The sequence below is a fragment of the Macaca nemestrina genome, chromosome 15 (assembly GCF_043159975.1).
Source record: "Macaca nemestrina isolate mMacNem1 chromosome 15, mMacNem.hap1, whole genome shotgun sequence".
Lineage (NCBI taxonomy): Eukaryota > Metazoa > Chordata > Mammalia > Primates > Cercopithecidae > Macaca > Macaca nemestrina.
The window spans coordinates 104,387,735-104,413,860 of record NC_092139.1 but is presented as its reverse complement, the minus strand read 5'-3'; the positions used below and the strand labels follow the sequence as shown (position 1 = coordinate 104,413,860).

Here is a 26,126-nt window from a genome sequence, read left to right as displayed (position 1 = left end):
CCTGTCCTAAAGCCCGGCATTGGACTTGACCACCCAGCCATGAGTGATTTTTTTTTTTTTTTTTTTGAGACAGTCTCACTTGTCACCCAGGCAGGAGTGCAGTGGCGCGATCTCAGCTCACTGCAACCTCCACCTTCTGGGTTCAAGTGATTCTCCTGCCTCAGCCTCCTGAGCAGCTGGGACTACAGGCACCCGCCACCACACCCGGCAAATTTTTGTATTTTTAGTAGAGACGGGGTTTCTCTGTATTGGTCAGGCTGGTCTCAAACTCCTGACCTCAGGTGATCCACCCACGTCAGCCTCCCAAAACGCTAGGATTATAGGCATGAGCCACCGCACCCGGCCTGGCTGTTATTAGCATGTTATTAACTGGTATCACGAGCGGCTCAGTTTGAGAACTTGAGAACCAGTGGGTTAAGATAATGATTCCTACAGAGACCCACACTAAAGTGCAGTCTTTCTGACTCATATTTACAGAATTCCTACTATCAACCAGGCAGCGGGATATGACGGCTGCCAAGGAAACATGGTCCTTCCTCAAAGATTTGCACCAGTAGGTAGAAGAGGCTTGCTCTGGCCAGTCATTTAATCTCCACTACAAAACCCCGGGACCAGGGATCTATTCATGCTCCCATTCCACATGGGAGGAAACAGGGACAGACAAGTGTAGTCAGCTGCCCAAGGTTACACAACAAGGAAGCGGTGGAGCTGGGATTTGAACCCCAGGGGTCTGGCTGGCTCCAGAGCCTGCATAGTGTGCCCCGCCAGTAACGACAAGTGGTGGTGACTGCCACTGGTGTCCAGAGTGTGCAGGATGTGGAGGGCAAATGATGTTTGAGCTGAGAAAAGCTGTCGTGCAGCTACAGGGTGTTATATGGAGTGGGGACTGGGGAAGGGAATAAAAGGGTAGAGAGTCAGGGACCCACGCAACTTTGTCTCTAGCAGAATTTGGCATAGCTCCAGCCTGAGGCACCCGGAATTCCTTGGCCCTCCTTGAACATAACCACACAGGCTTTATGCGTGGAGTGTGGAAAGTGGGCAGCGAGGGACGGCGGCAGGTGCGAGAAGAACCCTCCAGCAGGACTCAGGAGCTCTGGGCTCTGGGATGTAAATCAAAGCACCGTGCCTCAAAGGGAGGCGCCCAAGGGATGTCTCAGCCTCTCATTCTCAGTTGGCGAGCAAATGGACAGCGATGCACTAACGTGGCACGTTCTGGAAAAGCAGCTCTTGGCTTCTGCAGATGGAGTATCTCGGGCTTTGAAAGGGGGCTTCCGGGTGGCTCTGGAGGGATGATTTGCTCAACTTTAAATAAAAGCGGCAGCAAAGTAGATCAAAAGACGGCAGCCCTCCCGCCCTCCTGCAGCAGGTATTTTCCCGGCTGCTGCTGCCCCCTGCTGACAGAATCAGGACATCGCGGCCTCCGTGCCCCGCCGAGGCCACAGCTCAGGCCTCCACTTTGCATTCCAGGCGCACAGAAGGTGAGTCAGTCCCATTTCCTCTGCCCTTTATTGAGATGGCCACCGCCAAGCACTGCATCAGCGGAGACATAAACAACCAGGCCCACGTGAACAGTGGAAAAAAGAACAGCAAAGGTCATTACCAAGTGAAGGCAGTGCACCAGATGCGACAGTGCATTATAGGAAATTGTAAAACAGAACTGCACCACCGCATTATAAATCCCCCTCCAGGGAGTCATGGCCACCGCAGTGGCTGTTCATCAGAACCGGTGCTCCCTGAGTCTCACCACGTGTCAGGAGTGCTGGGGACCCCTTGCATGTGGCGACTCTTCTAAGCCTCAAAGCGCCTACCAGAGCAGATGGGAGGAGACTGAGACACAGAGGAGAGGTGGCAAGACAAGGATTCAAGCCCAGGAAGCCCGAGTCCCATGGTCTTGCAGATTTCAAGTGCAAAGTCAATATCCTTTATTCAGTGGGTTCATACATCTAAATCAGTGCTTCTCATCCGTGGAAGATTGTCATTTGGCAATGTCCCGGGACAATTTTGGTGGTCTCAGCAAGGGAGCTTGCCCTGGTATCTAGTGGGCAGAGGACAGAGATGCTGTCAAACATCTATATTGCTCAGGACAGCCCCCATAACTAAGAACACTTCACCCCTAAGTATCAATAGTGCCGAGGTAGGGAAACCCTGATCTAAATACATAAAATTTCTACAAATCTACTAGCACTCTCTTTTTGGCATTGCCTCTGACATGAGGGCATTTGAGCAAATCTGCTTTAATGTGTGAAAGGTATTCTTCTTGAGAATTCATGCAGAATAACTCTCAATTATTTAATTTCCCCTAAAACCTCCTATTTACCCAACTGTTGGATTGCATCCAACAATTCTGCTACTACACCCTGTGAATGACAGGGCTGTGACGGGGCCCAGGCAGCAGGAGAACCCCCTGGCTGTCACAGCACGGTGGCGAAGGGGCTTGGGCCCTGCAGTGCGGATGATCAGCCCTGGCGCTGTGCGTGGAAGGTTGCTGCTGTCCCCGGCAGGGAGCCACAGCTCATCCGCATGCTGCTCTTCAGGGATGTCTGGACGTGTTCAGCCCCAGGATGATTGAACAATTCCTGGGAACAACTTGTCAGCAGCTGCCCCTCCACTCCCCTCTTACCCAAAGCCCTGGTAATCAGCCCCAACAGTCTAGTCCCTGGCTTTGCGAAGCAGGACTGTTAACCCTTCCTCTTCCACAGAACATATGGGTGTAACTAGGGGTGCAGGCTGGGGGTGGGAGAGGACCCAGGATCAGGTCACCCCATATGAATGGTCATTGCACACCTCCCAGCAGTAAGCCCATTGCCTGCCCAAAAATTGGTATTCAAGAGTTGGTGCTTATTGAATGAATGAATACACAACTGGAAGGGTAAAGTCTATGAGAGTCATTCATTCATTCAAAAGTATTTACCGGGTGCCTCACCATGCTGGGGACTGTCCTAGATACTGGGTGAACAAAAGAGACCAAGTGTTGGTTCTCATGAAGATTACCTTCTGGTGGCGGGCGACAGATACCATACAAAGAAACTAATAAATATGGAATATAGGTGGCCCTCTGCATCCACGGGTTCCACATCTCTGGATTCAACCAACTGCACATTGCAAACATCTGGGGAAAAGAAAAATTAAAAAAAAGCAACAATAAAAAATAATACAAATAAAATACAGTATACCAATATTTCCATAGTATTTCCATTTTATTAGTTACTGGAAGTAATCTAGAGGTGACTTAAAGTATACAGGAGGATGTGTGTAGGTTTTGTGCAAATATTACACCATTTTATATAGGGAACTTGAGTAGCCCCGGATTTTGATATCTGTGGTTCCCAATCCCCCGCGGATACAGAGGGACAGACTGTGTAATCTCTGGCAGTAGTGAACGCTACAAAGAAAGTAAAGTAAGTCAAGGAGATTGAGACTGACAGATTGGGGGCGATGCTTAAATTGTGTGTTTGGGAGGGCTCCCCGAAGGCATGACATTTGAGCTGAGATCCGAAGAGCATGAAGGAAAATCATACAGTTTCATTGGGAACAGTGCGTACAAAGACCCTGAGGTGGGAACGTTCCCGAAGAGCTTGAGAAACAGTAAAATGGCCCAACAGAGTAGATAAAGGTGGGTTCTGGCATTAGCTAAGAAAAGCAGTTCTCAACATGAGCATCTGTTGGAGTCACCAAGAGGGCTTATGGGGTTGCATGTTTCTGGTGGAGGAGGGGGGAGCGGTTTATCTTAGGGTTGTAATGTTTCTGATTGGAGATGTCATTTGTGGTTTATGGTCATTTTGACATTAGCCCTTAGGTTGATGACCTTTGGGTTGGACTTAGGCAGTTTCTGATCAAGGGGAACTTTAAAATGGCGGCGCTTCTCCAAGTTGGCGATGTCCCTGCTCTGTCATTACCCACCTTGCAAAATGAAGGAACGGAGGCTTCAGAGGCTGCCCCGATGTGTGTCTGTGTCTTAGCTAAGTGGAGCTGCCTCAGGAGGGTGACGCACTGAATGGGGCCCCTTATGGGACTAACAGGGTTACTCATGGTGAACAGGTTGACCTGGAGGGGAGCTGGCAAGAGGGAGGCAGAAGACCAGAAAGAAGCTTTTTGCTTACCGGACCTGGGGTGTCTGAGACGACTCACGTGATGTCACCAAAGAAGAAAAGCAGTTACGGAGAATGAAGGAGAAACAGACCTTTACTGTAACACCAGGAATGAACTCCAAGGAAAGAACATTTCAGACAACTTGCATTTACTCTGGATTTGCAGCTGAAACCATCATTCATTCATAGAGTGTGTGTTTATTCCCCAACACAAGGCTGGCGGCCACCCTGAGATGGAGAGTGGCAAAGAGGTGGAATGTTCTAGGCGTCTGGAGGGAATGTGGAACTTTCAGGCAGGTACCTTTGCTGAGAGGCTGCTCTTCCCTTCAGCGTCAGCCATCAGAGATCCCAGGGGCCCCAAAGGAGTGACAACAGGGGGTACATTCGGCCAACCAATGACAGTGATGATAAACCAAATCTGTCCAGATAAGCTTCCGCTCTCCCATCCACCCCACAATCATGTATGCACTTACTATGTCCCAGGCACTTACAAGTTTCTCTCCTTCCATCCCCACAATCACCCCACGAGGCAGGTTCTCCTAGGCCCATCCTGAGAGACTGAGGGATGAGATGACTTGCCCAGGTCAGGGAGATGGCAGTGATTTAGGTCTTTGACCCCCAACCCGGTAAATGCGCACAGAGAGCCTCCCTGGGTGATGGGCAACGAGGTGAGTGATGCATTCTCCTTTTGCAGAGAGTAAATGGACTAAGAGGAAAATACGACCTCAAGTTTCCAAGTCTCACCGCTCAGCCCCATCAAAGTGTACTTGTTCTCCCTTTGTTCACAAACATCACTTTAAACACTTTCATATTTTAGATTTTAAAGCTCATAACATTTTTGGGCTTTAAAAATTACATTTCCCTGTGGGATGCGGGGCAAGGACTGAACTTCTCGATGCACTGTCATAGCCGCGTTGTGCAGAACCCGGGAACCGGGGAAACCGGCAGAACCGCTGCGAAGTCAAACAAAGTCAGAACGGCCTCTACGCCGCGACCTGGCCCACTGCGCAGGCGCCACTCCAGACTGTCTGGCGCCCAACCTGCCCCATTGTAGGCGAACCCACTTCTAGAAGGACAGCGGGAGTGGCGAATCCCCATTCAACCCGAAGACGGGTCAAGCCAGACTCTGACCAATCAGAAAGCTTCTTTTATCACCGCTTCTGGCTGCTTGACGTGGAGGCTTCTTTATCTCGGGACTCTGGGGCGCAGCGGGGGCGGGATATAAAGCTGACTGACGTCAATAGCAACCACTCGTCAAGCAGAATGAACTTGAAGAACAGATAATCCTACGAGTTGCATCTCAAGAAAAGGCTGTTATCCCAACTCCTTACTCCCATTGGGTTTTTGGAGCCCTCGAGGGTGAGAGCTTTTGGCGGCAGCCAATCGAGGGTCAGCGAGGAGGAGGAGGCGGGGCAGGTGGGCTATGGTTACCTAGAGAGTGCATTAGGTGCTGTACTTGTGGCAGGAGGAGAGCCGGGTCGTCTTTCCCTGATCCCGCTGGGTAGGGCTGTGCTGAGGGGCTGGGCAGGGAGCACAGACCGTGTCCGCTCTCTTGCACCTTTTCAGACTGCCGTGTCGGGCCTCGAGCCGGGCCCACCTGGAGCCCTCCCCTGCCCACCCGCCCCCAGCGACCGATTTTCGCCCTCAGCCCAGAAGGGCCGGGCTTGGTCATCCCCAGTCCCGTCGCGGCCACTGGCCCTTGAGATCAGCCCTCCCCACCTTCCCGTCCCAGGCCAGCCCAGGGCCCGAAGCCTCTAGCAGCCGCTCTTGTGCTCTGGGTACGGCTCGCGGGAGTGTTGGTTACCATGGTGAAGCTGGCAGCCAAATGCATCCTGGCAGGTGAGTCTAAAAATTTGCGCTTGAATACGGTGGTCTCTGGAGTCCAGAGCCTTCATAATTCATCCAAAGCTTTTGTTCACCTAAATTGCCTACCTTCTTTTCCTTTCTCTCTGCCGAAGGCGAGTTACTGCAATTACTGATACAGTAAGTTACATTAGGCGCGGAAGAATGATCTTCCAGGGCACTTCGCAGCTCCGGTGGATTTCCCCCTGCTCCCTGTCACATACTCTGAGACCACCTTTACCAGTTGAGCTGACTCGTTAAAAAATCACTAGTTAAAACTCTAGAGGAGCAGACTTGTTAAAACAAAACAAACAAAACTTAAGCAAACCTTGAGTGCTTTAGCTAAACATTTACTGTACCCCAAAGTTAGGCATCAGTGACTTTGGTAGTCTTTACTATGGGATTTTTTTTCCCTGACCTCACCCCCTCTGATAACGGTGACCTGAGTGTAGTGACCAGAGTTTGCAAAAGGCATTTGTGTGTTGTCTTTAAGACCCAAAGTTACTGTGCTGCCCCTTTCCAAGAAGGGCATAAATTTTGAGACTCCCAAAGGCAGGAATCTTTGTTTTGTTGACTGATACATCCCAAGCATCCAGAACAATGCCTGGAACATAGTGGGTACTCAATAAATACTTTCAGAATGGATGAATATATGGCATGCACATTTGTAGTGTGCCCCTTGTATCACTCTGCACATTTAGAAAAACAATAGCTTGGATTATAGACTACGAAACACATATGCATGCTACTGAGTCCTTACTGCATGTGAGGCACACATATTTCGTGTAATCGTCTCACCATAGCACACTGGGCTAGGTACTGGATTGTTCTTTTTTGTTTGCTTTTTTTGAGACAGAGTCTCACGCTGTCACCCAGGTTGGAGGGCAGTGGCACGATCTCGGCTCACTGCAACCTCCACCTCCCTGGTTCAAGCAATTCCCCTGCCTCAGCCTCCTGAGTAGCTGGGATTACAGGCACACACCACCATGCCCGGCTAATTTTTTTTTTTTTTTTTTTTTTGAATAGAGACGGGGTTTCACCATGTTGGCCAGACTGGTCTCGAACTCCTGACCTCAGGTGATCCGCCCGCCTCAGCCTCGCAAAGTGTTGGGATTGCAGGCGTGCGCCACCGCACCTGGCCAGGTACTGGATTGTTCTGATCTTACTGAAGCACTGAGAGATGTCAGCCAAGGTCAACCCCTAGTGAAGCTCGTAGGCAGGATTTCAACCCCTCGATCTGCCCAACTCCAAAACTCTTAACTCGTGTTTCTGTTCAGACCTGTGACCTTTCCAGGCTTCCCTGGCCAGCTCAGGAAAGAAGTGGTGAGAAATTATATAGAGAAAAAGATTTCTTTTTAAAAAAATTCCCCTCTTCCAGACTGAGAATAAATTATGATATTTTTAATAGCTTTTATACTTTGAAAATAAAAGGGTCACACAGAAAGATGACTGACAGTAGTAACTGAATCATACTGGAGCAAAAGAAATTAATGGTTCTCAGGAGAGTCTCCAGTTTCCAGAACACCAGAGGAGGCAGTGTTGTGTAACAAAAGTAATTTTGCCTGTTCCTCTTACTGGCTGTGTCATCTTGGACAAAGCACTTTTTTGAGCTTTAATTTCCTTATGGATAAGGTGGGAACATTATTTTCTGAAGTTACATATTTTTTTAAATGGGCTTCTCTCTGTGTTCTTTTTACATTCGGTTTTCATCATGGAGCTAACTTAATGAGCACTTTGGGTGCATCAGCTCGGTGCTAGACCCTCGGTAAAGGTGGTCTCACTGAATCCTCATGGCAACCCTGGGGGATTGCTCTTATTGCCATCTTCATTTACAGATGAGGCAACTGAGGCCCAGAAAAATGAGAACATTTGCCTTGGGTCACAGAGCTGGAATCGGCAGAGCTGTATGATCCAGACCCTGGGTCCTAGTCTGATTTCCAGGGCTTTAGCCGAAGCTACACTGTCCTCAAGCTGTGCTCCTCTGGGCCTTTTTCTTTCTTTTTTTTTTTTTTAAGATGGAATTTCACTCTCGTAGCCCAGGCTGGAGTGCAATGGCACAATCTCAGCTCACTGCAACCTCCGCCTCCCGGGTTCAAGCGATTCTCCTGCCTCAGCCTCCCGAGTAGCTGGGATTACAGGCATCCACCACCATGCCCAGCTAATTTTTTGTATTTTTTAGTGGAGACGGGGTTTCACCATGTTAGCCAGGCTGGTCTTGAACTCCTGACCTCAGGTGAACCGCCCGCCTCAGCCTCCCAAAGTGCTAGGATTACAGGCATGAGCCACTGTGCCCGGCCTTTTTTTTTTTTTCTTTTGACGTAATTTCACTCTGTCTCCCAGGCTGGAGTGCAGTGGTGCACAATCTTAGCTCACCGCAACTTCTGCCTCCTGACTCAGCCTCCCATGCAGCTGGGGTTACAGGCACATGTCACCATGCCAGTTAATTTTTGTATTTTTAGTAGAGATGGGGTTTCGCCATGTTGGTCAGGCTGGTCTCGAACTCCAGACCTCAAGTGAACCGCCCGCCTCAGCCTCCCAGAATGCTGGGATTACAGGCATGAGCCACCCACCGTGCCTGGCCTCTTTGTGCCCTTCTTTACCCCAACTCCCTTGGGCAGTTCTTTCACCTGAATGCAGCCACTGCCTAGTTAATGGCTCCTGAACTCCAGCCTGTGCCTCAATCTGCAGCCTCTTCAAGGCTTCCACAGCATTTCCTCTTGAAAGTTCCCAGGGGCCAAAAGACCTCAGCCCAGAAATCAACCCCCTTTGACACCCCCCACCCACCCCTGCCACACACACACCATTGGTTTTATTTTCCCTTCCATGACCCACAGCCCTACTGCTGAAACTGTGTTATTCTGTTTTTTCTCTCACGTAACTAGTCATTGAAGGACCTGATGTTCAGTTCAAGTGTTAATGTGTTGAACAGATACTCACTGGGCACCTGCTGTGTCTGAGTCACCGTGCAAGGTGCAGTGGGCATGCAAGCATGAAGCAGTTGCATTCAAGGAAGAATTAAGATGCACGTGATAAGTTGTAACACAGCGAACACAAAGCAAATGCCCTTTGTGTGCCAGATGTGGGGAAATACCTCCAGGCACAGCTGCTGCTTGTTCTGGTTCTGGAGAAGAGAGAAAACAACATTTGACATTGATCTATATTTTATTTACTTTTTTAAAAAACACTTAAATAGCACTTATCTATGCCAGGCACTGTACATACTAACTCATTAAATCCTCATAACAATTCTGCAAGGTAGGTGCTGTGATTATCCTGTGTTATACGTGTTGCAGCTGAGGCACAGAGAGGTTAACTCACTGATTTAAAGTCACACAGCTAGAAAGTGATGGAGCTGGAATCTGGCTTCACAGTCTGTGCCCTTAAGTACCGTGATATTCTGCCTCTTGATATACATGGAGATAGTAATAGAGCCTCCTGGGAGGGTTGCTCTGACATCACATCTTGCACTGCCACTGAGCAATGATCCACATTAGCCACACAGATAAAGACGAAGGAGGGAGAGATGGCCTTCAGAGGCTGTGCAGGAAGGGTATTATTTGAGATTTCCTTGCAGAGAATGGACGGGATTTGAATTTGGTCTAGGGGTACCTGGAAGGAGGTGGCCTTGAGGAATTTTCAGGGACTGGGAGAACAGGAATGCAGAGCCCAGATTTGGGGTAAGGGATTGTTGGGGAGAGAGTGGGAAGGTGGGTTAGGGCTGACCGTGGAGATGGGTAGGCCATGAAGGAATCCTCAGTGGGGTTTGTGTGAAGGTTTGCCAAGATGGAGGCACTGTGTTATGAGGGTCCATCTGTGGATGCCACGGTCTGGGCGGATTAGAGCCGGGAGAGAGAAAGAAGAGGAGAGAAGTGTTTTCAGTTGAGGCACAGTCAGGAAGACAGAAAGCGCAGTCGCCATTTCAGCGGAGACATTTTATTATATGGAATCGGTTCATCAGGCGGTGGAGAACTGAGGAAGCAAGAAGGCAGCACTGGGATGACGCAGACTGGCGGGCAGAGGTCGGGGGTGTCAGAAGCTGGAAGAGCCCCAGGGAGCTGGGATCCGGACCCCTGAAGAAAGGGCCCTGCCCGGCTGGTGCCAGCACCTTCAGGAGTTCAGTCACCCGCCGCATGCCACAGAGCACCAGGACCCATTTCCCACTGGGAGGAGCCCAGCCCTGTGTTCAGGGCAAGACATACCAAATCAGTTCCAAACCATCCTGGAGGGTCTGTGTTTTAAGATCACTCCCGGTACCAAGGACTACGTAAGTCAGGGGCCAGGCAAAAACCAGCAACTCTATTCGGCCTTTCAGTGGTGAGGATTTCAGTAGGATGTTAATGACACAGGTGCTGGAGGACTGGAAGAGGAAAAGGGGGAGACTGAGGCAGCACGGGTAGTAACTGCAGGAAGGAGCACCGCCTCTCGGGCTGGGAAAGCAGAGGGAAGCGTGTGGGGCTCTCAGCCCAGAAGCAGGGAGGAGGGGCCCTGGGAGCCGAGGTGTGGATCTTTGAGAAGAGGGCACTGCCCACTGGTGCTGGTTCCTCTGGGGGCAACAATAAGGCTGGTCTAGGAGTAGGGAAACACACACACAAAAAAAACCAAGACCGGAAGCAGTTAGTGCTGCTGGAGTGCAGGCCATTGCTAGGGTAGTGCTAAGAAAAAGGAGAAGCAGGCGGGAAGAGCAACGTCCTCTCCCCTGACGCCGGCCTTCCCCTCTTCTTCCAGAACTACCATTGGCAAAGCCTAACAGGAAGCTCCTAGCAAGGGAGAAACGTGTCTGCAGAGGCCCCCTCCCCAGCACACCACGGAAGGACTTGAGGCTGAGACAGAAACCCAGCCGTGAGGTCTGAGCTAACTGGGGCAGCGGGGTCAGCACGGAGGGCCGAGCAGAGATGGGCTGAGACTCAGCCAAGGATGTGAGGAATGCAAGGGAGGCTGCCTGGAGACAGGAGGAAGGAGGAGGAGCAGTCAGAGGTGACCTGTTGAATCTGGGGACGATGAAAATACATGGTGGCATCACGAACAGAAAGCATGGGCGAGGGGGACGACCCACTCAGGACCAGGGCATGACAGAGCTTGGCCGTAGACAGACTGAGGTTGGAGGCAGATCCTTCATTCTAATGGCAACTGGCAACGCACACGGGTTTTTGGATATATAGACAAAGCTTGGGAGGGAGAGCCTGCCCTCTGTCAAGGTGACAGGAGTCAGTGGGATGGAGTGGACTGGGAGCAGAGCGCCACCGAGAACAGGCCTATGGGAATGCCTACACTCGGGGAGCATAGGGGCAGGCAGATGGCAGGAGAACTAGGCCAGGGCAGGGTCACTGAGGCCATGGGGACCGGACTCGGGAAGGAAGGGGTCGCTTCAGGCTGACTCACATCCTTCAGAGATGTCAAGGAGGATGAGAACCAAGAAAAGGCCATCGGCCTTGGCAACTGTGAGGTCACAGGTGACCTCACATCGTACCCTTGCAGACGTCATCCTCTCGGTCTTGCAGAGCCCTGCGTGCTGTCACTCCTAGGCCCAGCCCTTGCCCCTAGGGAAGCCTCCTTCCCCAGTGAACCCTCTCATTCATTTCTTTCCTCGATGCTCCCCAGATGCCTTGCTTCTCAGTTTGTGCTATTTGAATTTGCACTTGTCATCCTGTTGCTCTGCAAATGTGTTTATCAGTTATTTCACCTCCCTGTGCTTCTGAGCCCTCATAGCCAACACAGGCGGTTTCCTGTAAGTGTTGGTGACTGTGACTGACAGTCAGAGGAAAGATTTATGAAATTAACCAGAACAAATCTGTGAGGAATCTCATAAGCAGGAGGAGCCGATTTCCAGCTGGATTCAGGAGCAGAACTGGAGTCGGCAGGGCAGGCGCAGTCAGGGCCCAAGGAAGGAAAGCGACGCGCTCTGTTTGCTCCGAGATGGACGGGTACCCCGTGACGGTCTAGGCTGTGGTTGCCCCAGATGTCATGGAAGGCTGCGGTGAGGAGGGCCTGGAGGGGCAGCATTAAAAATGGGTCAGAACTCATGCCTGTAATCCCAGCACTTTGGGAGGCAGAGGCAGGCAGATCACCCAAGGTCAAGAATTCACGACCAGGCCGGCCAACGTGGTGAAACCCCGTCTATACTAAAAATACAAAAATTAGCTGGGCGTGGTGGTGCGCACCTGTAGTCCCAGCTACTCAGGAGGCTAAGACAGGACAGTCACTTGAACCCGGGAGGTGGAGGTTGCAGCGAGCCGAGATCACCCCACTGCACTCCAGCCTGCGTGACAGAGACTCCGTCTCAAAACAAGAAAAGGATCAGAAGTGGTCCCTGAGCTCTAGGAGAGGAGCAAGGCCTGGGAAGAGCATGAGGTTGGAATCCCGGGCAAGTTACCCAGCCTCTCTGAGCCTCAGTCTCTTCATCTGTCAGTTGAGGTTAATGATACCTTGGCGGAGAAGGAATGAATGGGATTGTGTGAACAGGTCCATGAGGGGGGCTCAGCACTTGTTGGTTCCCTTCTAAGGAGTGATGACAAATAGAAAAGCAGGACCTGAATAGCTCACTCAAACCTGGAGGAGTTCACATAAAATGAAATGACACAAGCATTGAAATAATTGTCTTACAAGAGAAAATTATAGGTGGGAAAAGTCAAAACTGAAAAGTGAACAGTGGCAGACTGTCGAGAAGTTGAGGAAAGAAGTGTTGAAGCCGACTGTAAAGTGGGAAGCAAAGGTGAAGAGACGGTACCAAGTGATGCGAGTTGGAAGCCACGGAGTGCGGTGCTGATTTTGCTAAGCATCCAGAGGATGAGAAGAGCAAAGCACGTGTTCTGCCAGGGCCTGGACAGTGGAGTGCAAGTCCATGTAAGACTCAGGAGGAAAAGAGGTAGAACATGGAAAGAATCGGCATCAAAGGAGGCTCAGCAGAGTCATGAGACGGAAAATGGGGAGGGCAAAGGGAAATTAAAGACGGGCAGGGAGAGCTTCCAGCACCTGTGACGGGCACAGGAGGAGCGCTCGATTAAATGGCGCCCAACCATCTTGTGAAAGTCTCAGGTCTGAGACCGAAAACTGCGACATAAACCTTTAGTTCTGAGGGACCAGTTTCTGGGGCTGTTGAGCAGCAGAGGAGAGGGAGATAAAGCCAGTAGGTGAGAGACGAGCTTGGAGGAGGTGACTGCTATTGCAGATAGAATTGGTGGAGAGGCCCCTGGGAAGATGAATCCTCAGGTCACAGACAGGCACTCTGCGATGGAGACGGAGCATAGCATTTGGAAAGAGATTTCAGGATGATGAACATAGCCTCATACTTCTTGCTTCCCACAAATGCAGAGACCCTTCCATCCCTGACCCTCCACCCAAAATAGCATTCAGGTGGAAGCTGTCAACCCAGATTGGGTCAGTTAACAGGTGAGTCTGCCTGTCAGTGCCAGTCACACTTCTTTACCTTCAAGACTTCAAGGTAAATTCCAGTTTGGAAGTGACAGCTTTTCCCCCATAGGGCGTGTTTCAGTGGAAGAGCGTCAGTTCCGTTTCCAGGGCCCCAGAGCCCTCCGTAAGCTCTGTTGCCTTCTGGGTCAGTTCCCGTGGATAAAAGGCTTAGCCATGCAGGAATGTGCTCTGGCTGCTGTGAGGTTTGCAGATCAGTCTCACGGACCTGTGCCCTGCCCACGGCCTCAGAACAAGTTCCTGTGAGAGGCAAGTACATCTCTCAAAACTCACTGAAGTTTTTGGTTTCTAGACTAATGTTCTGCAGCGAGAGAGTCTCAAGTCGGATGAGAACGGAGGCGTTCTTTTTCTTCTTTTCTGACCTCACAGGAGACCCAGCAGTGGGCAAGACCGCCCTGGCACAGATCTTCCGCAGTGACGGAGCCCATTTCCAGAAGAGCTACACCTTGGTGAGCTGGGGAGTCGAGACCTGGCCACGGCTTAAAGAGAAGTGCTCAGTCACCGTGAGTGAGTGACTGCGAAGTTCCCTAAAGAAGCCTTAAGACAGCTGATGAGAGGTTGCTCGGAGGGCCATGTAGAGATCGATTTTTCCACTAGCCCAGGGTGAGAGGTCAGCTACAGAGCAGACTGGCCACAAGCAACTTGGCCACCATGTGTAGCAGCTCATGTCGGGGCAGGGAGGTGGAGAGGACTAGTGGGTCCTCTCTGAATTCTGCACACTGAGCTGCTTCTCACCAGAATGAGTCCAGAACAAACCCTTCCACTGGAGGTAGCCCCCCTGGGATCGGGGTGCTTGTGTGTCCTCCTGTAACAGGCTCCCGCTTTGGGGGCCCTCAATGCTAACATTCTTGGTGTTCCTCGGCAGACAACAGGAATGGATTTGGTGGTGAAGACAGTGCCAGTTCCTGACACGGGAGACAGTGTGGTGAGTGATGCCTTTACCCAAGGGAACTCAGGGCTCCCCCAGCTGGGCCCAGGGTCTCTGTGGTCACACCACCCTCCCTAGGAGAGATGTAGTGCAAGGCTGTGGCTTGTCTGAGCATTTCGGAATAGAATCGGGAAGCATTCAGGGGAGGGACTGAGGAGGTGGAGGAGGAAGGAAGGAGGACTAGGATATGGGCCTGGCCCTCAAAGAACGTGTTCTCTACTATCAAGGTTCTTGAGTCTCTGTATGGGAACCTGGGACTCTTGAAAGTGGATTGCAAGGTGTTATGTTTGTGTGTACTTTTCCAGAGAGAGGGTTTGTAGCTTTCACCAGATTCCTAAAGAGGTCTGAGAAAAAAAAAGTATAAGTACTTCTGACGAAGAGAAAGGTGAGTGCCCAGGTAACCAATATGCAAAAGAGACCGTGGCACTGATGTTCAGACGGCGTATGCTGGGGATCAGAGGCCAGCCAGGAAATACCCAGTGCCAGGCGGGAGCTTGGCGGGGAGCCGAGGGGTGATTTCCTAGGGGAGCAGCCCTGGGGGCTCTCACGTGAGCTGGCGAAGGTTTGGACGGGGCAGGAAGGGTCATCCGCACCCTCTGTCTGCATCACTCCTTAGCCACCCCAGAAGGGTGACAGAATGTCCTACTTTAAACACCTTCCCCAGGCCTACTCAGTGACCTCCTTTAGAAAGAATTGTTCTAAGATTTGAAAATCAATTTGGTTAACAAAGTGCAGAATGACCTTTTGGAAACCAGAGCGCTCGCCGGCCTGTTTAACATTCTGTTCTGCCAGGTGGGAAGTCAGCTTGTTCCTGGTATTTTTGCACTCAGGGTTACAAGAGGTGAGACTCCACGCAGAAAGTGCTGGTCGGTGCGAGAACCCGTCGTACCGCCTCTCTAAGACTCTGGAGTTCGCTCCTTTCCCCGTCATCTTCTCTCGTGCCTGGGAGAAAGGACAGGGCATGTGTGAAGATTTGGGTGCCTGTATTTCACCCCTAAGACAAGTCTAGTGTGAGCTGAGAGTGATACCACTGACTCGTAGCTTGCGGTTTTTCCACGTGGAGACTTTCTTGCTTTTCTGATTGTAGGAACTCTTCATTTTCGACTCTGCTGGCAAGGAGCTGTTTTCGGAAATGCTGGATAAATTGGCAAGTAGCACGTGGTCCTTTTCCTGACCATCACCACCTCCCGCCAAAACGCTGGTCCCTGACAGTGCTCACACAGCAGTTTCCCTGCACTGTGCTGTTGGGAAGCTCCCATGGCATTCCTCTTTAAGGGGCGTTCCTCCCAGCCCAGACTCGTGGCTACTTGGCAAGAAGGAGCGGCTGATGCGCGTGACTGCCCGGGCCCCAGCTCCGGGGTGCCCAGGATCCAATGGGCCAAGAGCCTTGTGGCTCAGTCCTTGCAGCCCTCCCCCTGTGAGGCCTCCCTCCTTTAGAGCAACACCCTCCTGATGGTGTCCTTTCAGATGGTGTCCCCTACCTCCCAGGACAGTACAGACTGCCTCCTTCCCCTCTGGGAAGTGCTGTAGAGGCCTCAGCCTATAATGAGGCTCACTTTCTGCTGTTCCACTGGGGTTTACTCCGGGAAATGCCCCTACTGCTGCCCAGGGCTCACCATGCCCCATCCACCCCCGTCCCACCAGCCTCGCAGGATCCGCTTGCTGTACCTTCCATGGTAACAGTCTCACTAATCTGGGCCAGTGAGCTAATTAGAAGGTTTGAGTTCTCCAGAGCCCTCCCCTGCCTTTCCAAGAACAGCCACATTTTAATGGAAACTGTTTTCTGCCCCTTTTTTTTTGTCGCCTAAGAGAAGTAGATCTAATGATAGTGATTTCATACAGGGTTGGCTTCATGCATCGGTTCACAATGTTCACCCCAATTGCCTACTGTGTGCATGGCCTGGCACTGGGGCTGCCATGCCCGGCAGAAGGGAAGATGTATTTGGGCAAATCCAGGCCATGTGCCACCCGTCAGCTCATACCCTTCCCTCCAGCCGGCCCTGACTCCCGGTTCACCCGCTCTGGCTTTAACTTGATGCCAGGCCTCTTCAGGATCCCCTCACTGAAGCCTGGAAGAAGGAGGGTTTCTTGAGTTAAAACCATGCTGAGGTGTCTCCTGCATGCATGTAACAGAGTTCAGTGTGTTCTAGCAGGAGTTCAAGAGTTAATCTGTGGAGTGAAGGGTTCATCAGTTTAGTTCACGGTCCTCCCATCCTGGACATTGCCAGGAGCCAGCACAGCCTTATAGGGTGAGGAGGAGCCCTCTAGAATGGACTCTGGGCTGGCCTTCCAAGGATCCAAAAAGGAATCCAATCTGGAGGGAAAAGGATTCTCGTCTGTATCCTGGAAGGTTACTGACACCCCAGAAATAAACCAGGTCCTAAATTGTGCAAGGTTGGGGGATCCAGAAACCAGGGCGTGACCAAGAGTCACAAGCACCAGGGTGCGCACCCACAGCCTGTACAGGGCCATCCGACATCGGGGTAGGCAGCAGGACACCCCAGGACTCTGAGCAGCCCCTGAAGGCGACAGCCCCCGAGAGTGTAGCCTCGGCTCTTAATTGGGTCATGGAGCCCTGTCCAGTTGTCGGTGTGGTTTGGATCAGGCTGATGCAGGGATGGCAAGAGAAGCAGAAAGTGTCCTCTGCATTTTAAAAAGCCAGCCCTTATTAAGAAGCTACAAGCACACAAGCTCCCAGGGCTGGCTAATGAAGAAAGAATCTTCTTTCAAGGCTGGAAAGCACAGAAACATAACTTGCACGGTGGTAGGCTCTCAGTGAGAATGAGTGGAGAATGACTGAACGAGGCCAGCCACAGGTGAAAGCAGATTTCTGGGTAGAGAAGATCTCAGTCGTCCCCCAGCTCTGTCATCGTTGTCATTGTTTTTAAAGCCTGTCGGGCCTGGACACGTCACTTAGCCTCCCTGAATTCGGTTTCTTCAGCTACAAAGTGGAAATATTCAGACACTCCACCGCGTTGGGAGGCTTCACAGTGAGGCGCAGAAGCGCCCAGCAGAGCCTGGCCCAGACAGGAGCTCTCGTCCTTGGCGGCACCGCCCCAGCCCTGCCTCCTGCCACTGAACGGGGCCCTCCGTTCATTCCTTTGGGGCAATTGTTTGACTTCTGTGGGTGTGGCTATTTTCTGACTCCCGTCCCCTTTATAGTTTTCTGTTTCCCTCTGCTCCCCATAGCTTTTCCCTTGAAAGGCCAAATTGTCTCCCAGCCTCGAAGTCACTTTTCCTGTTACTGATCCATGCTCATCCTGTCCCTCTTGCACAGTGGGAGAGTCCCAATGTCTTATGTCTCGTCTATGATGTGACCAGTGAACAGTCCTTCAACAACTGCAGCAAGTGGCTGGAGAAGGCTCGGGCCCAGGCTCCGGGCACCTCTCTCCCAGGTACGAGCTGCAGACACCCATGTTTCCCAGAGGCATCGCTGTCCTTCGGTTCAAGAGCACAAGGGCATTGCAGAGGCAGCTGTGGGTGGAGAAGGGGCCCTGGGCTTTGACTTTGATGGCCTGAGGCATACACTGGCCCTGCCGCTTAGCAGCCATGCCAACCTCGGTGAGTCACCACACACACCTCTCCCAGTCTAGGAAATGGGAATGAGGACACGCACCTGGCAGGGCTGTGGGGCGACTCAATACGGGGAGGGTGCTGTAATATCAGTTGTTAATTCCAGAAAGCTAACCCCAGGGAAGAGTTCCTAATTTTCTCTTGTATATGGGGTACAAGTAAACATTCAAGTCCTGTTGTCACTTCTGAATGCTTTAAATCAGTTTATTTTTCGTCCCTATGTGAGATCAACAAATTCTCCTCATTATAGACCGGGGAAAGTGATCTCCAGAGACAGGCTCAAAAATTAGCTGCAGCTGATGCAGCTGGGCGCTGAACTAAATTACCTCTGAATCCCTGACTCCGAGCCGAGTCCTTAGATTAGTATTAATGACCAGTTTATAGTTTGCTCCATGTGCTAGGAATTATTAAAAGGCTCACATAAATTTGGCCCTCGCCTTCACGCGTTTGCAGCCCTTTAAGGAGGCAAGGGAAACAGATATACATGAGGTCTAGAAAAAAGATCTAGCAGAAGCTGTGCATGAAAAGCAAAGCCCACCTGTCTCTCTGTGGCCGTCGGGGCCAGCATGAGAGACCCCCGGCTTTCCCTGTGGGGTCTCACCACCTTGAGTCAGGCAGCTCTTAGAGGATGCTTTACACCCCTCAAAAATAGTGCTCTCATCTCGCCCGCTGTCCTTCCAGACTGTGACAGTGAAGTGTCATATTTTGGTTGTTTCTTCTGAGTAGGTGTTTTAGTTGGGAACAAGACAGACCTGGTCGGCAGGCGAGCAGTGGACTCAGCTGAGGCCCGGGCATGGGCGCTGGGCCAAGGCCTGGAATGTTTTGAAACATCCGTGGTGAGTATCTCCGCTTGCCTCGTCGCCAAGTCTGGAGTGGGCCTCTGCTGGCAGCGGTCTTGCACATGACCTCACGTGCAGGGAGCTGTTATTCCACCATATGCAGAGTCTCATTTGGAACTGATGTTTACATTCTTAGCCCAAGATCTCTTCTCAGTACAGCAGTAGCCGCTTAGACATAACAGGAAGGCAGATTAGCCAGCCAACCCTGGGAAAAGGTGTATCTCAACTAGTAAGAAACAGAAGTGCATGGTGTGCGGTGATCATGACCCTTGACGTTTGCATGCGGTATTCTGGGTTCAGATGTTGCTGGAACATTGTTTCCTGTGGCGCTCACAATCAGGCCTGTGAACCAGAAGTTGGCTTCACAGTTCCCATTCCAGTGTTGAGCTGCTGAAGTGACTTGTCCAAAGTCCCATGATTAGTGAAGGGTGGAGCCAGGACTAGGACTTGTGGCCTCTAATTCCCATCAGTGCTGCCCATCCTCACCTTGCTGCAGCCCCAGGGTGACTCCAGGCCACAAAGTTCCTGCCAGTTAAAAGATCAAAAGACCTCATTAAGTAGAAAAAGCAAGTGATTTGTTATCAGCATCTTCAGTACACTTTTCATGGCAAAAGCTGCAATTACTTTTGCACCAACCTCATGTATCATGATTTTAGCTGTCCAGCACTGAGGAACCTGCTTCCTGTGTTTGGGAGTTTTAAAGTCCCTTCCTCCCTGAGGCCAAGATGCAGGCATGTGACCCAAGCTGCATCAATCAGATCCCTCACGTGAGACTCCACTAGGAAGGGCATGAAGTGATGACCTGCCCTCTAGGAGCAGGAGTGGCCCCAGACATCCATCTCAGAACCAGCAGGGGTCGGGGTGTTGGTTGCCCTGCCCCTTGCCAGGGTTGCTAGCTGGGGAGACCACCAGGCCTGGCACAGTCATGGTCATAACTTGGACCTCATCTTGTGGCCTTTAGACCTGATTCTGTGGCCCCCAAAAGAGTCATGGGCTGGTTAATGTTCTGGAGATCGTCTTCACATGGGCTGGTTAATATTCTGGAGATCATCTTCGCATGGGCTGGTTAATGTTCTGGAGATCATCTTCGCATGGGCTGGTTAATGTTCTGGAGATCGTCTTCGCATGGGCTGGTTAATGTTCTGGAGATCGTCTTCGCATGGGCTGGTTAACGTTCTAGAGGTCATCTGCTGCCCCAGCTTGACTTTGGCTCTAGGCACTTCCGCTGTTGCATCTAGGAACCTTGACCAGTGCTGCTGTCCAAGCTTATAAAATCCCCTCAAAGCAGCATGCTTCCTTTACAGTGGTAAAGGCAGCCACTCTGACCTCCCATGGAGAGCAGGAGAACTCGCCATGGGAACCTGGACATGTTATTTCAACTGTTGGTGCCTCAGGCCTGTAAAATGAGGATAATAAAATACATCCCCATTGAGTAATAAATATGAGAATCAAGTAATATGGTGCATATAAAACACGGATCACAAAGTCTGGCGCCTGGTAAACACTCAGTAGATGTTAGCTTTCTTAAAGTATAAATGTTGCCCCTGGAATCTTGTTTATACTGTTATTACTTACTAAATCCTTATATTCATGGCTTGTGCAGAGGTAAATATCACCCTTGCCCCTGGTCCAATTATCACAAATGCTAAATTAATGAAGTCCAAATCAGCTTTTCCTGTACAGTAGGTTCCTCATCTTTTCTGCAGCACACCTTTGTGCAAAGCAGTAGGCAGTAGTGCCCTAGCAAACAGGATTTCAGTATTCCCCCTTCCTCCATTCATTTGTGAAATTGTCCCCGCACCCCAATATTCCATATTCCCTGGAACACTTGATAGAACTCAGAAATTAAAACCCACCCCAACCTCCAAAACATGAGTCACCAAAGGCCAGTGGGCTACCGGTTAAACTCTATTCAGGTGTTGAAGTGGGTGGGTATAAACTATGCTTGAAGAGGCTGCAGTAAGCACTTGCTATTATCTGTGCAAGTTAACTAGTCCCCCCTGAGTTGAGGCTCACAGAAGCACCACTGGCAGCTCAGTTAAGAAAGCTGTAATTAAAAAGGAAATATAACTAAACGCAGCTTGAGACGCAGCCAAGGCCTGATGCCAAGCCCATCTCCTTCTCTCCTCTGCCTAAATGCCGCAGTGACCATCCTGCCGACCCAAAGAAGGTCCCTACAGACAAGTGCAAGAACAGTCCACAGTGATCACTGCCCTCCCAGGCAAGCGAGGAGTGGGGAAGTAATGTTCATTGAGGGTCTACTGTGTGCTAGGTGTTTTGCACACATTGTTTAGGCTTCATAACAGCCCTACAACGTAACACTCTTGTGTTGTACAGATGACAGACTCAGAAAAGGTGTGTAGCTTGCCCTGGTCGCACAGTTAAACAAGGGCTAGAAACAGGACTAGCGGTCAGGCCTGTCCAGCTGGAAAACTTGGGTTTTCTAGAAGGGGTACCCTGGCCTCCCGCAGAGCCTGCTTTGGGACACTGCAGAACACAATTCTAGGCCAGACTGAACACTAGCCTGAACCTGCCCTGAGAATCCCTCACTCTAAACAGACCTACCCCACAGCTGTCCTGACTGTGTAAGCGAGATGATGATTAGTGATCAGACAAAAGGATTCCTGTCATTGGCAACCCTTCTCACGTATTTAGAAAATAGTTCAATTTCCATCTATTTCAGAAGCACGCCGTGGTGTCTATTGAGGCTCACCTGCATTGAATTCCTTCCTTTTTATGTTGAGATCTCCCAAGATTGCGTTTTTGAGTGTTTTCTAATCCATTTAGAAATCCCCGTGCGTGCGCTATGCAGGCCTCAGTCTTTTTCCATTCCACTCTTAACTCTGCTTTTGACGGAAGCAGTGTTTTACCCCGACACTGGCATTGCCTGGGACCTTGTGCTCTGCACAAACAGCAGCGCCCGGCAGGATGTACTGAATTCTTGCTCTCATGTCCAGCTGGAGGTTGATGGCCTTCAAGTCCTTGGCTGTTGGGCGCTTACTGTAAATGTTCGTCTGGGCTACAAACGCTCCACTCTTTCCTCCACACTCTCTCAGCATTGCCACCGCTGTCTTTCCTCTTGGCCAACTGTTTTATTTGCTTAGGCTTTCCCTGGCTAGAAAGTCCAGGTAACTTTCTCCAAGGGACCTGGTTTCCTTCACACATTTCTCTCATCCCAGCTGGCCTCGAGGAAAGGCAGCTCTTCCCAAATCAGAGAATCTGGATGCTGGGCTGGGCTCCGCACCAGCCAGCTGGGCCACTTCACCTGCTGGGCCCCAGCCGACTCACCTGTGCAGCGAAAGCACCGCGCTTGATGCCTTCTGTGCGGCGTTCTTCAGTTTGGAAATCCTTCTGTTTCGCTGGGGATATTTCACGGCCTCTTCTCAAGGTTGCACTTTTGCCAGCTGCCAGGGATCGTCTCAAAACAGGTCCTTAGTGCATTCATAGCTTGAGCTACTGTCTTGAAAGTAGTACATTCCTTTTTCTGCCAGCTTGTTTCTGAAAAAGTTTTTGAATGCACACGTGTCCCCACAGAGCGAGAGTGGCTGTGAAGTGAGAAGTTGCCGTTTCCGCTCGCCTCCAGCGTGTCCCTGCGCACCTGGAGGGGCCCATTTTTTCCACCCCTTAGATAAAATCTAGGGCAAGTTCCTTAACTTCTCTTTTCTCTCTCAGGTAACAAAAATTCTTTTCGGCCCCTTTAGTCACAAAAATAGTCATGATTTCAGGTATAAAGTGCCCAGCCCTGGGTGATTGTCAAAATTCTGAACTTCATTTAAAGTCGCACCTCCTCTCACAGTCTTCGGGAGGGAGAGACTGGAGCCAGTAGTGCAGCGTGTTTGTTGGGGTCTGTTGTGGCCCACTCCATACCTGCTGGGTGGATCCGGCTGGTGCCCCGTGGGCACCTCTGAGATGCCCCTCCCCACCCCATCAGTGGCGCTGTCTCACCTGCAGGCTGCTTCTCACAGGTGGTGCCCCCTCACCCGTCCTGCAGCCCCAGTTCCTGGCTGTTCATTCTTATTGGGATCCATCACCCTCCCTGAGGCGGTTCCAGCTGAGGCCCCTTAAGACAGCACCAGGCCGGCGCCACTTGGCCCCCGCTGGTCCAGGGAAGTGCCACTGCAGCTGTTTAGTTTGACAAAGGAGGCAGCGAGGCCGTCTCATTGGCAGCCCTCTCCTGGCTTGCCCAGCTGCCACCTCACCTCGATTCCTCTCATGCCTGGGTCCAGCACCAGCCTAGGAAGAGGGTGCCCCGTGCTGTCTAGCTCTTCTTCGGGATGGGGGGCTCCTGGTTGCCTGGTATTTTGCTTTGGCGTTTTGAGCCTCAGTCAAAACTAAGACAGGAAGGGTCTCATTTTCACATCTCATCACACATACAGTGACTACAACTAAAAGCACAGGCTTTGTAGAAACAGACGTGGGTTCAGGCCCCAGCTCCACCATTCACAAGGTGTGTGGCTTCCTGCAAGGTACCTTCATCTCTGAGTTTCCTGAATCCGTCTGAGTTTCCTTCTTGTAAAATTGGCATCCATCAAAGTGGCCACCCCAAAGGGTGTGAGGATGAAATGAGGTGGAAAGTAGGTAGCCCCTGAATGAGGGAAGCATGGAGTGAGTGCTGGCCCTCTGACCCTTCTAAAAGTAACACAGCCAACTCTTTAAACTGTCTTTCCAGAAGGAGATGGAAAACTTCGAAGCCCCTTTCCACTGCCTGGCCAAGCAGTTCCACCAGCTCTACCGGGAGAAGGTGGAGGTTTTCCGGGCGCTGGCGTGAACAGCTGGAGCAGATCGTGCTACACAACCGGAGAAGACAGCATTACCTCTGCACTTTTAATGTATAATGATGGCTTTAAATAAAATGAGGAGAAAATGTCGAAGCAGCAGCTCCTTTCACTCTTGGCCTGGGTGGCCCTAGTTCCACTGTACACTTTGGCCACTGCGTCACTGCCGGTTCCAGGGCAGCCGGGAGCCCCACTCGGAACCCTGGCCCTCCCTTCTGTGAGGCTGGTGCTTCGGGACGTCGCCTTGCTCGAGGGGGTGGTCCTGCCCACTCTGCGCGGCAGGGCGCACCGGCTCCCTAAAGGGCCTCCCACGGCAAAAGCGAAGCCCACGGTGGGCTTTGAAAGGGCCTGGCCCAGCATTTGCTTACAGTTTCCCACAGCTGAAATGCCCAGCTCAGAACCTGTCCCAAGGCTGAGACGGAGCTGATGGCCCCCTCCTTATGCTGACAGAGTCCATTCTGCTGCCTGCTCCTGGCTATCCAGATGCCAGACCTCCCTGGAGGTGGCTCCGTCACCGGCAGAACAGTGCCCTCTGCCGGCCTCCCTTGGTGCCTGTCTCTTGATGGAGGGCCCAGCCTCTACGGCTGTAGGGAAGGCTGAGTGCAGGAAGGCCAGGGCTCCCGCCTTCCTCGGGGAGCTGGGCAACTGGCATCATCGTTTGCACTGAGCTTGACTGTTCTCCATCCTGTCTCTGCTGCCAGATTAATCTTCTAAAACACCACTTTCATCATCTCACTGCCCTGATTAAAAGACCCACAGAGGTGCCCCATCGCCTTTTACATCAGGCTGCCAGCCAAGGTCTGGCATCCAAGGCCTTCCCTGACTGTCACCTTCCCCCAGGGGTCTCGGCTTCTTTCAGCCCCCATGCCCCAGAGGACTTCATCACTCTCCCTCCAGAGGAGCGAGGGGCGTCGTGCAGAGAGTGCCGGCAGTGGGGTGGACCAACCTGAGCCTGTCCCAATGATAATGATGGAAATTGCCCTGGTTCCTGTTTACGACCTGCCATGTCTCTACACGAGCTAAGCACATGTCATATATTCACTAATTTAGTCCCTACAGGGCAGAGTCTCACCATCCCCCTTTTACAAATGAGGAGCTGGAGTCAGAGAACTAAGACACTTAGCCAAGGGGTGGCCAAGCCAGGATCATGGACGCCAGAGCCCGGCTCCCAGCCGCCATCCTCTTCTGCCTCCTTCCGAGCTTGGCTGGGAGCAGGTGGGGGTTAGGCTGCCTCTCAAGGTCACTGTGAGAAGTGAAGTAACGGGTGTGCAGGGCATCTGGGCACACGGTGTCAGCCAAGGTCAGGCTCTCGCATCCCCCTTCTCTTCCTGTTACTCAACATGAAGCCACTGTAGCGGCCGTGTCACGCCTTCAGCAAGTCGTTAGCAAGGGCCTACCATTTGCTGGGTATTTTCCTAGGCACTAGCAGCCAGGCTGCTCGTTTTGTGCTACATGTTCTGAAAGGGAAGGCTCATCATAACCAAAGGGATGCAGCGGGCATATTTTCAGTTGCTCCAGAATTGGTTACCAGGGCCACAGCTGTGGACAAAGATGCTAAGTAAACCACCTCCTAAAGAGATATGGAAGCTTAGGGCCAGCCCCCTTCCCCATGGCCCTAGTAAAGACGGAAGAATTGGTCCTGCTGCTGTGAGCTCCCCCTCCCCCTGCTCCCCGCTCCTCCCTGTCTGTATAAGATTGGAATGGTCAAGAGAGATGGGAGTGAGGGTGACCACTGTGTTGGTGAGTGGGTGCCCCCCTCCATCACCCCCTTGCCCCGCCAAGGGAAGGAGGCCCAAGAGGATCCTCCTGAGACAGGATGCTGCCAGGAAGAGGAGGCTGGGACGGCACCCCAGTCGGATGCTCTCTGAGCTGCAGGAACCTGGTGCCAGCTGCAGCACAGGGTGGCAAGGGCGCCCTTGGGAAGCTCAGCACACATCCCCAGAGCTGTTTGGTCCCCTCTCGGAGGCGTTCCGTGGGGAGAGGCTTGGGGAGAAGCCTGCACCAGGAGCAGGAAAAGCAAGGATCACATCTGGAAGGGCGGCACAGGTGTTCCACGGAGGGCTTCTAGAAGGACCCACGTGGAGTGGAGTCATGTGGCCGGCCAGACAGGTACTGACAAAGGAAGCTGTTTCCCACCTGGAAAAGGGTAGGGGGCCTCTTCACTGGCAGGGCTGGAGGGGAATATGGCTGCCCCTTCCTGAGGAGACCGCAGCAACAGAGGAGGCTCAGCCCCAAAACCACCAGGCACTTCCCCCGCCCCCCACCACCACGGAGATAACAACAGATGGAACTGGACCCAGAGGAGGCCTGTGCAGAAGACACGGCTCCTTCCTGGCCCCTCTGTTCCAAGTTACTCCAGAGACAGGAAGAAAAGATCTTGCTCCCCTCCCCACCCTTCTGGAAAAGAGATTTGAACAAACACTGCGGGAGTTTGAGCTGACCTGGCCTGCCTTTCGGTAACTAGGATGGTCTGAAACGTGTCGGGATCAGCCTGCTAGGAAGACCCAGCAGGAAGGGGACCTCTGCAGACCTTAATGGAAAAAAGTAATCAGGAAAAAGTAAAATGGTTTTGTTTCAGAGCCCATGGATTTGAGATTCTCCAAGAAACTGGTTCTACGAGTAAATAAATGATCAAGATCATTTCAGGCAGTGCAGA

At 51.7% G+C, this 26,126-nt stretch overlaps 1 protein-coding gene and 1 long non-coding RNA gene across 7 annotated transcripts in view; one reads left to right on the top strand and one right to left on the bottom strand.

Moving 5' to 3' along the window:
- Positions 1-1,502: 1,502 nt before the first annotated feature.
- Positions 1,503-26,126, bottom strand: part of LOC139358725 (uncharacterized) — a 77,010-nt gene continuing 52,386 nt past the window's right edge. The window contains exons 5-7 of the long non-coding RNA XR_011614126.1: positions 8,868-9,051; positions 2,992-3,109; positions 1,503-2,035 (exon numbers count right to left, since the gene is read on the bottom strand). This is a non-coding gene — a long non-coding RNA (uncharacterized lncRNA). The remainder of the gene's footprint in view (positions 2,036-2,991; positions 3,110-8,867; positions 9,052-26,126) is intronic.
- Positions 5,297-23,566, top strand: LOC105464515 (intraflagellar transport 27). 6 transcript variants are annotated; one of them, XM_071080532.1, is made up of 8 exons: positions 5,297-5,447; positions 13,408-13,604; positions 13,725-13,804; positions 14,221-14,280; positions 15,371-15,430; positions 17,561-17,678; positions 18,583-18,692; positions 23,365-23,566. In XM_071080532.1, exons 2-8 carry the CDS (start codon positions 13,520-13,522, stop codon positions 23,461-23,463), a joined length of 612 nt encoding a protein of 203 aa, XP_070936633.1. In that variant the 5' UTR covers positions 5,297-5,447; positions 13,408-13,519; the 3' UTR covers positions 23,464-23,566. The 6 variants fall into 6 exon arrangements, with proteins under 6 accessions (XP_070936633.1, XP_070936631.1, XP_011710790.1 ...); XM_071080530.1 differs by lacking the exons at positions 5,297-5,447; positions 13,408-13,604 and adding exons at positions 5,501-5,927; positions 6,957-7,073; XM_011712488.3 differs by lacking the exons at positions 5,297-5,447; positions 13,408-13,604 and adding an exon at positions 5,501-5,927.

Coding starts and splice junctions, on each gene's coding strand:
- LOC105464515 (XM_071080530.1), top strand. CDS start 5,894: ATGGTGAAGCTGGCAGCCAAATGCATCCTGGCAG. Junction 17,679..18,582: donor TCCGGGCACCTCTCTCCCAG/GTACGAGCTGCA, acceptor TCTTCTGAGTAG/GTGTTTTAGTTGGGAACAAG. Junction 18,693..23,364: donor AATGTTTTGAAACATCCGTG/GTGAGTATCTCC, acceptor CTGTCTTTCCAG/AAGGAGATGGAAAACTTCGA.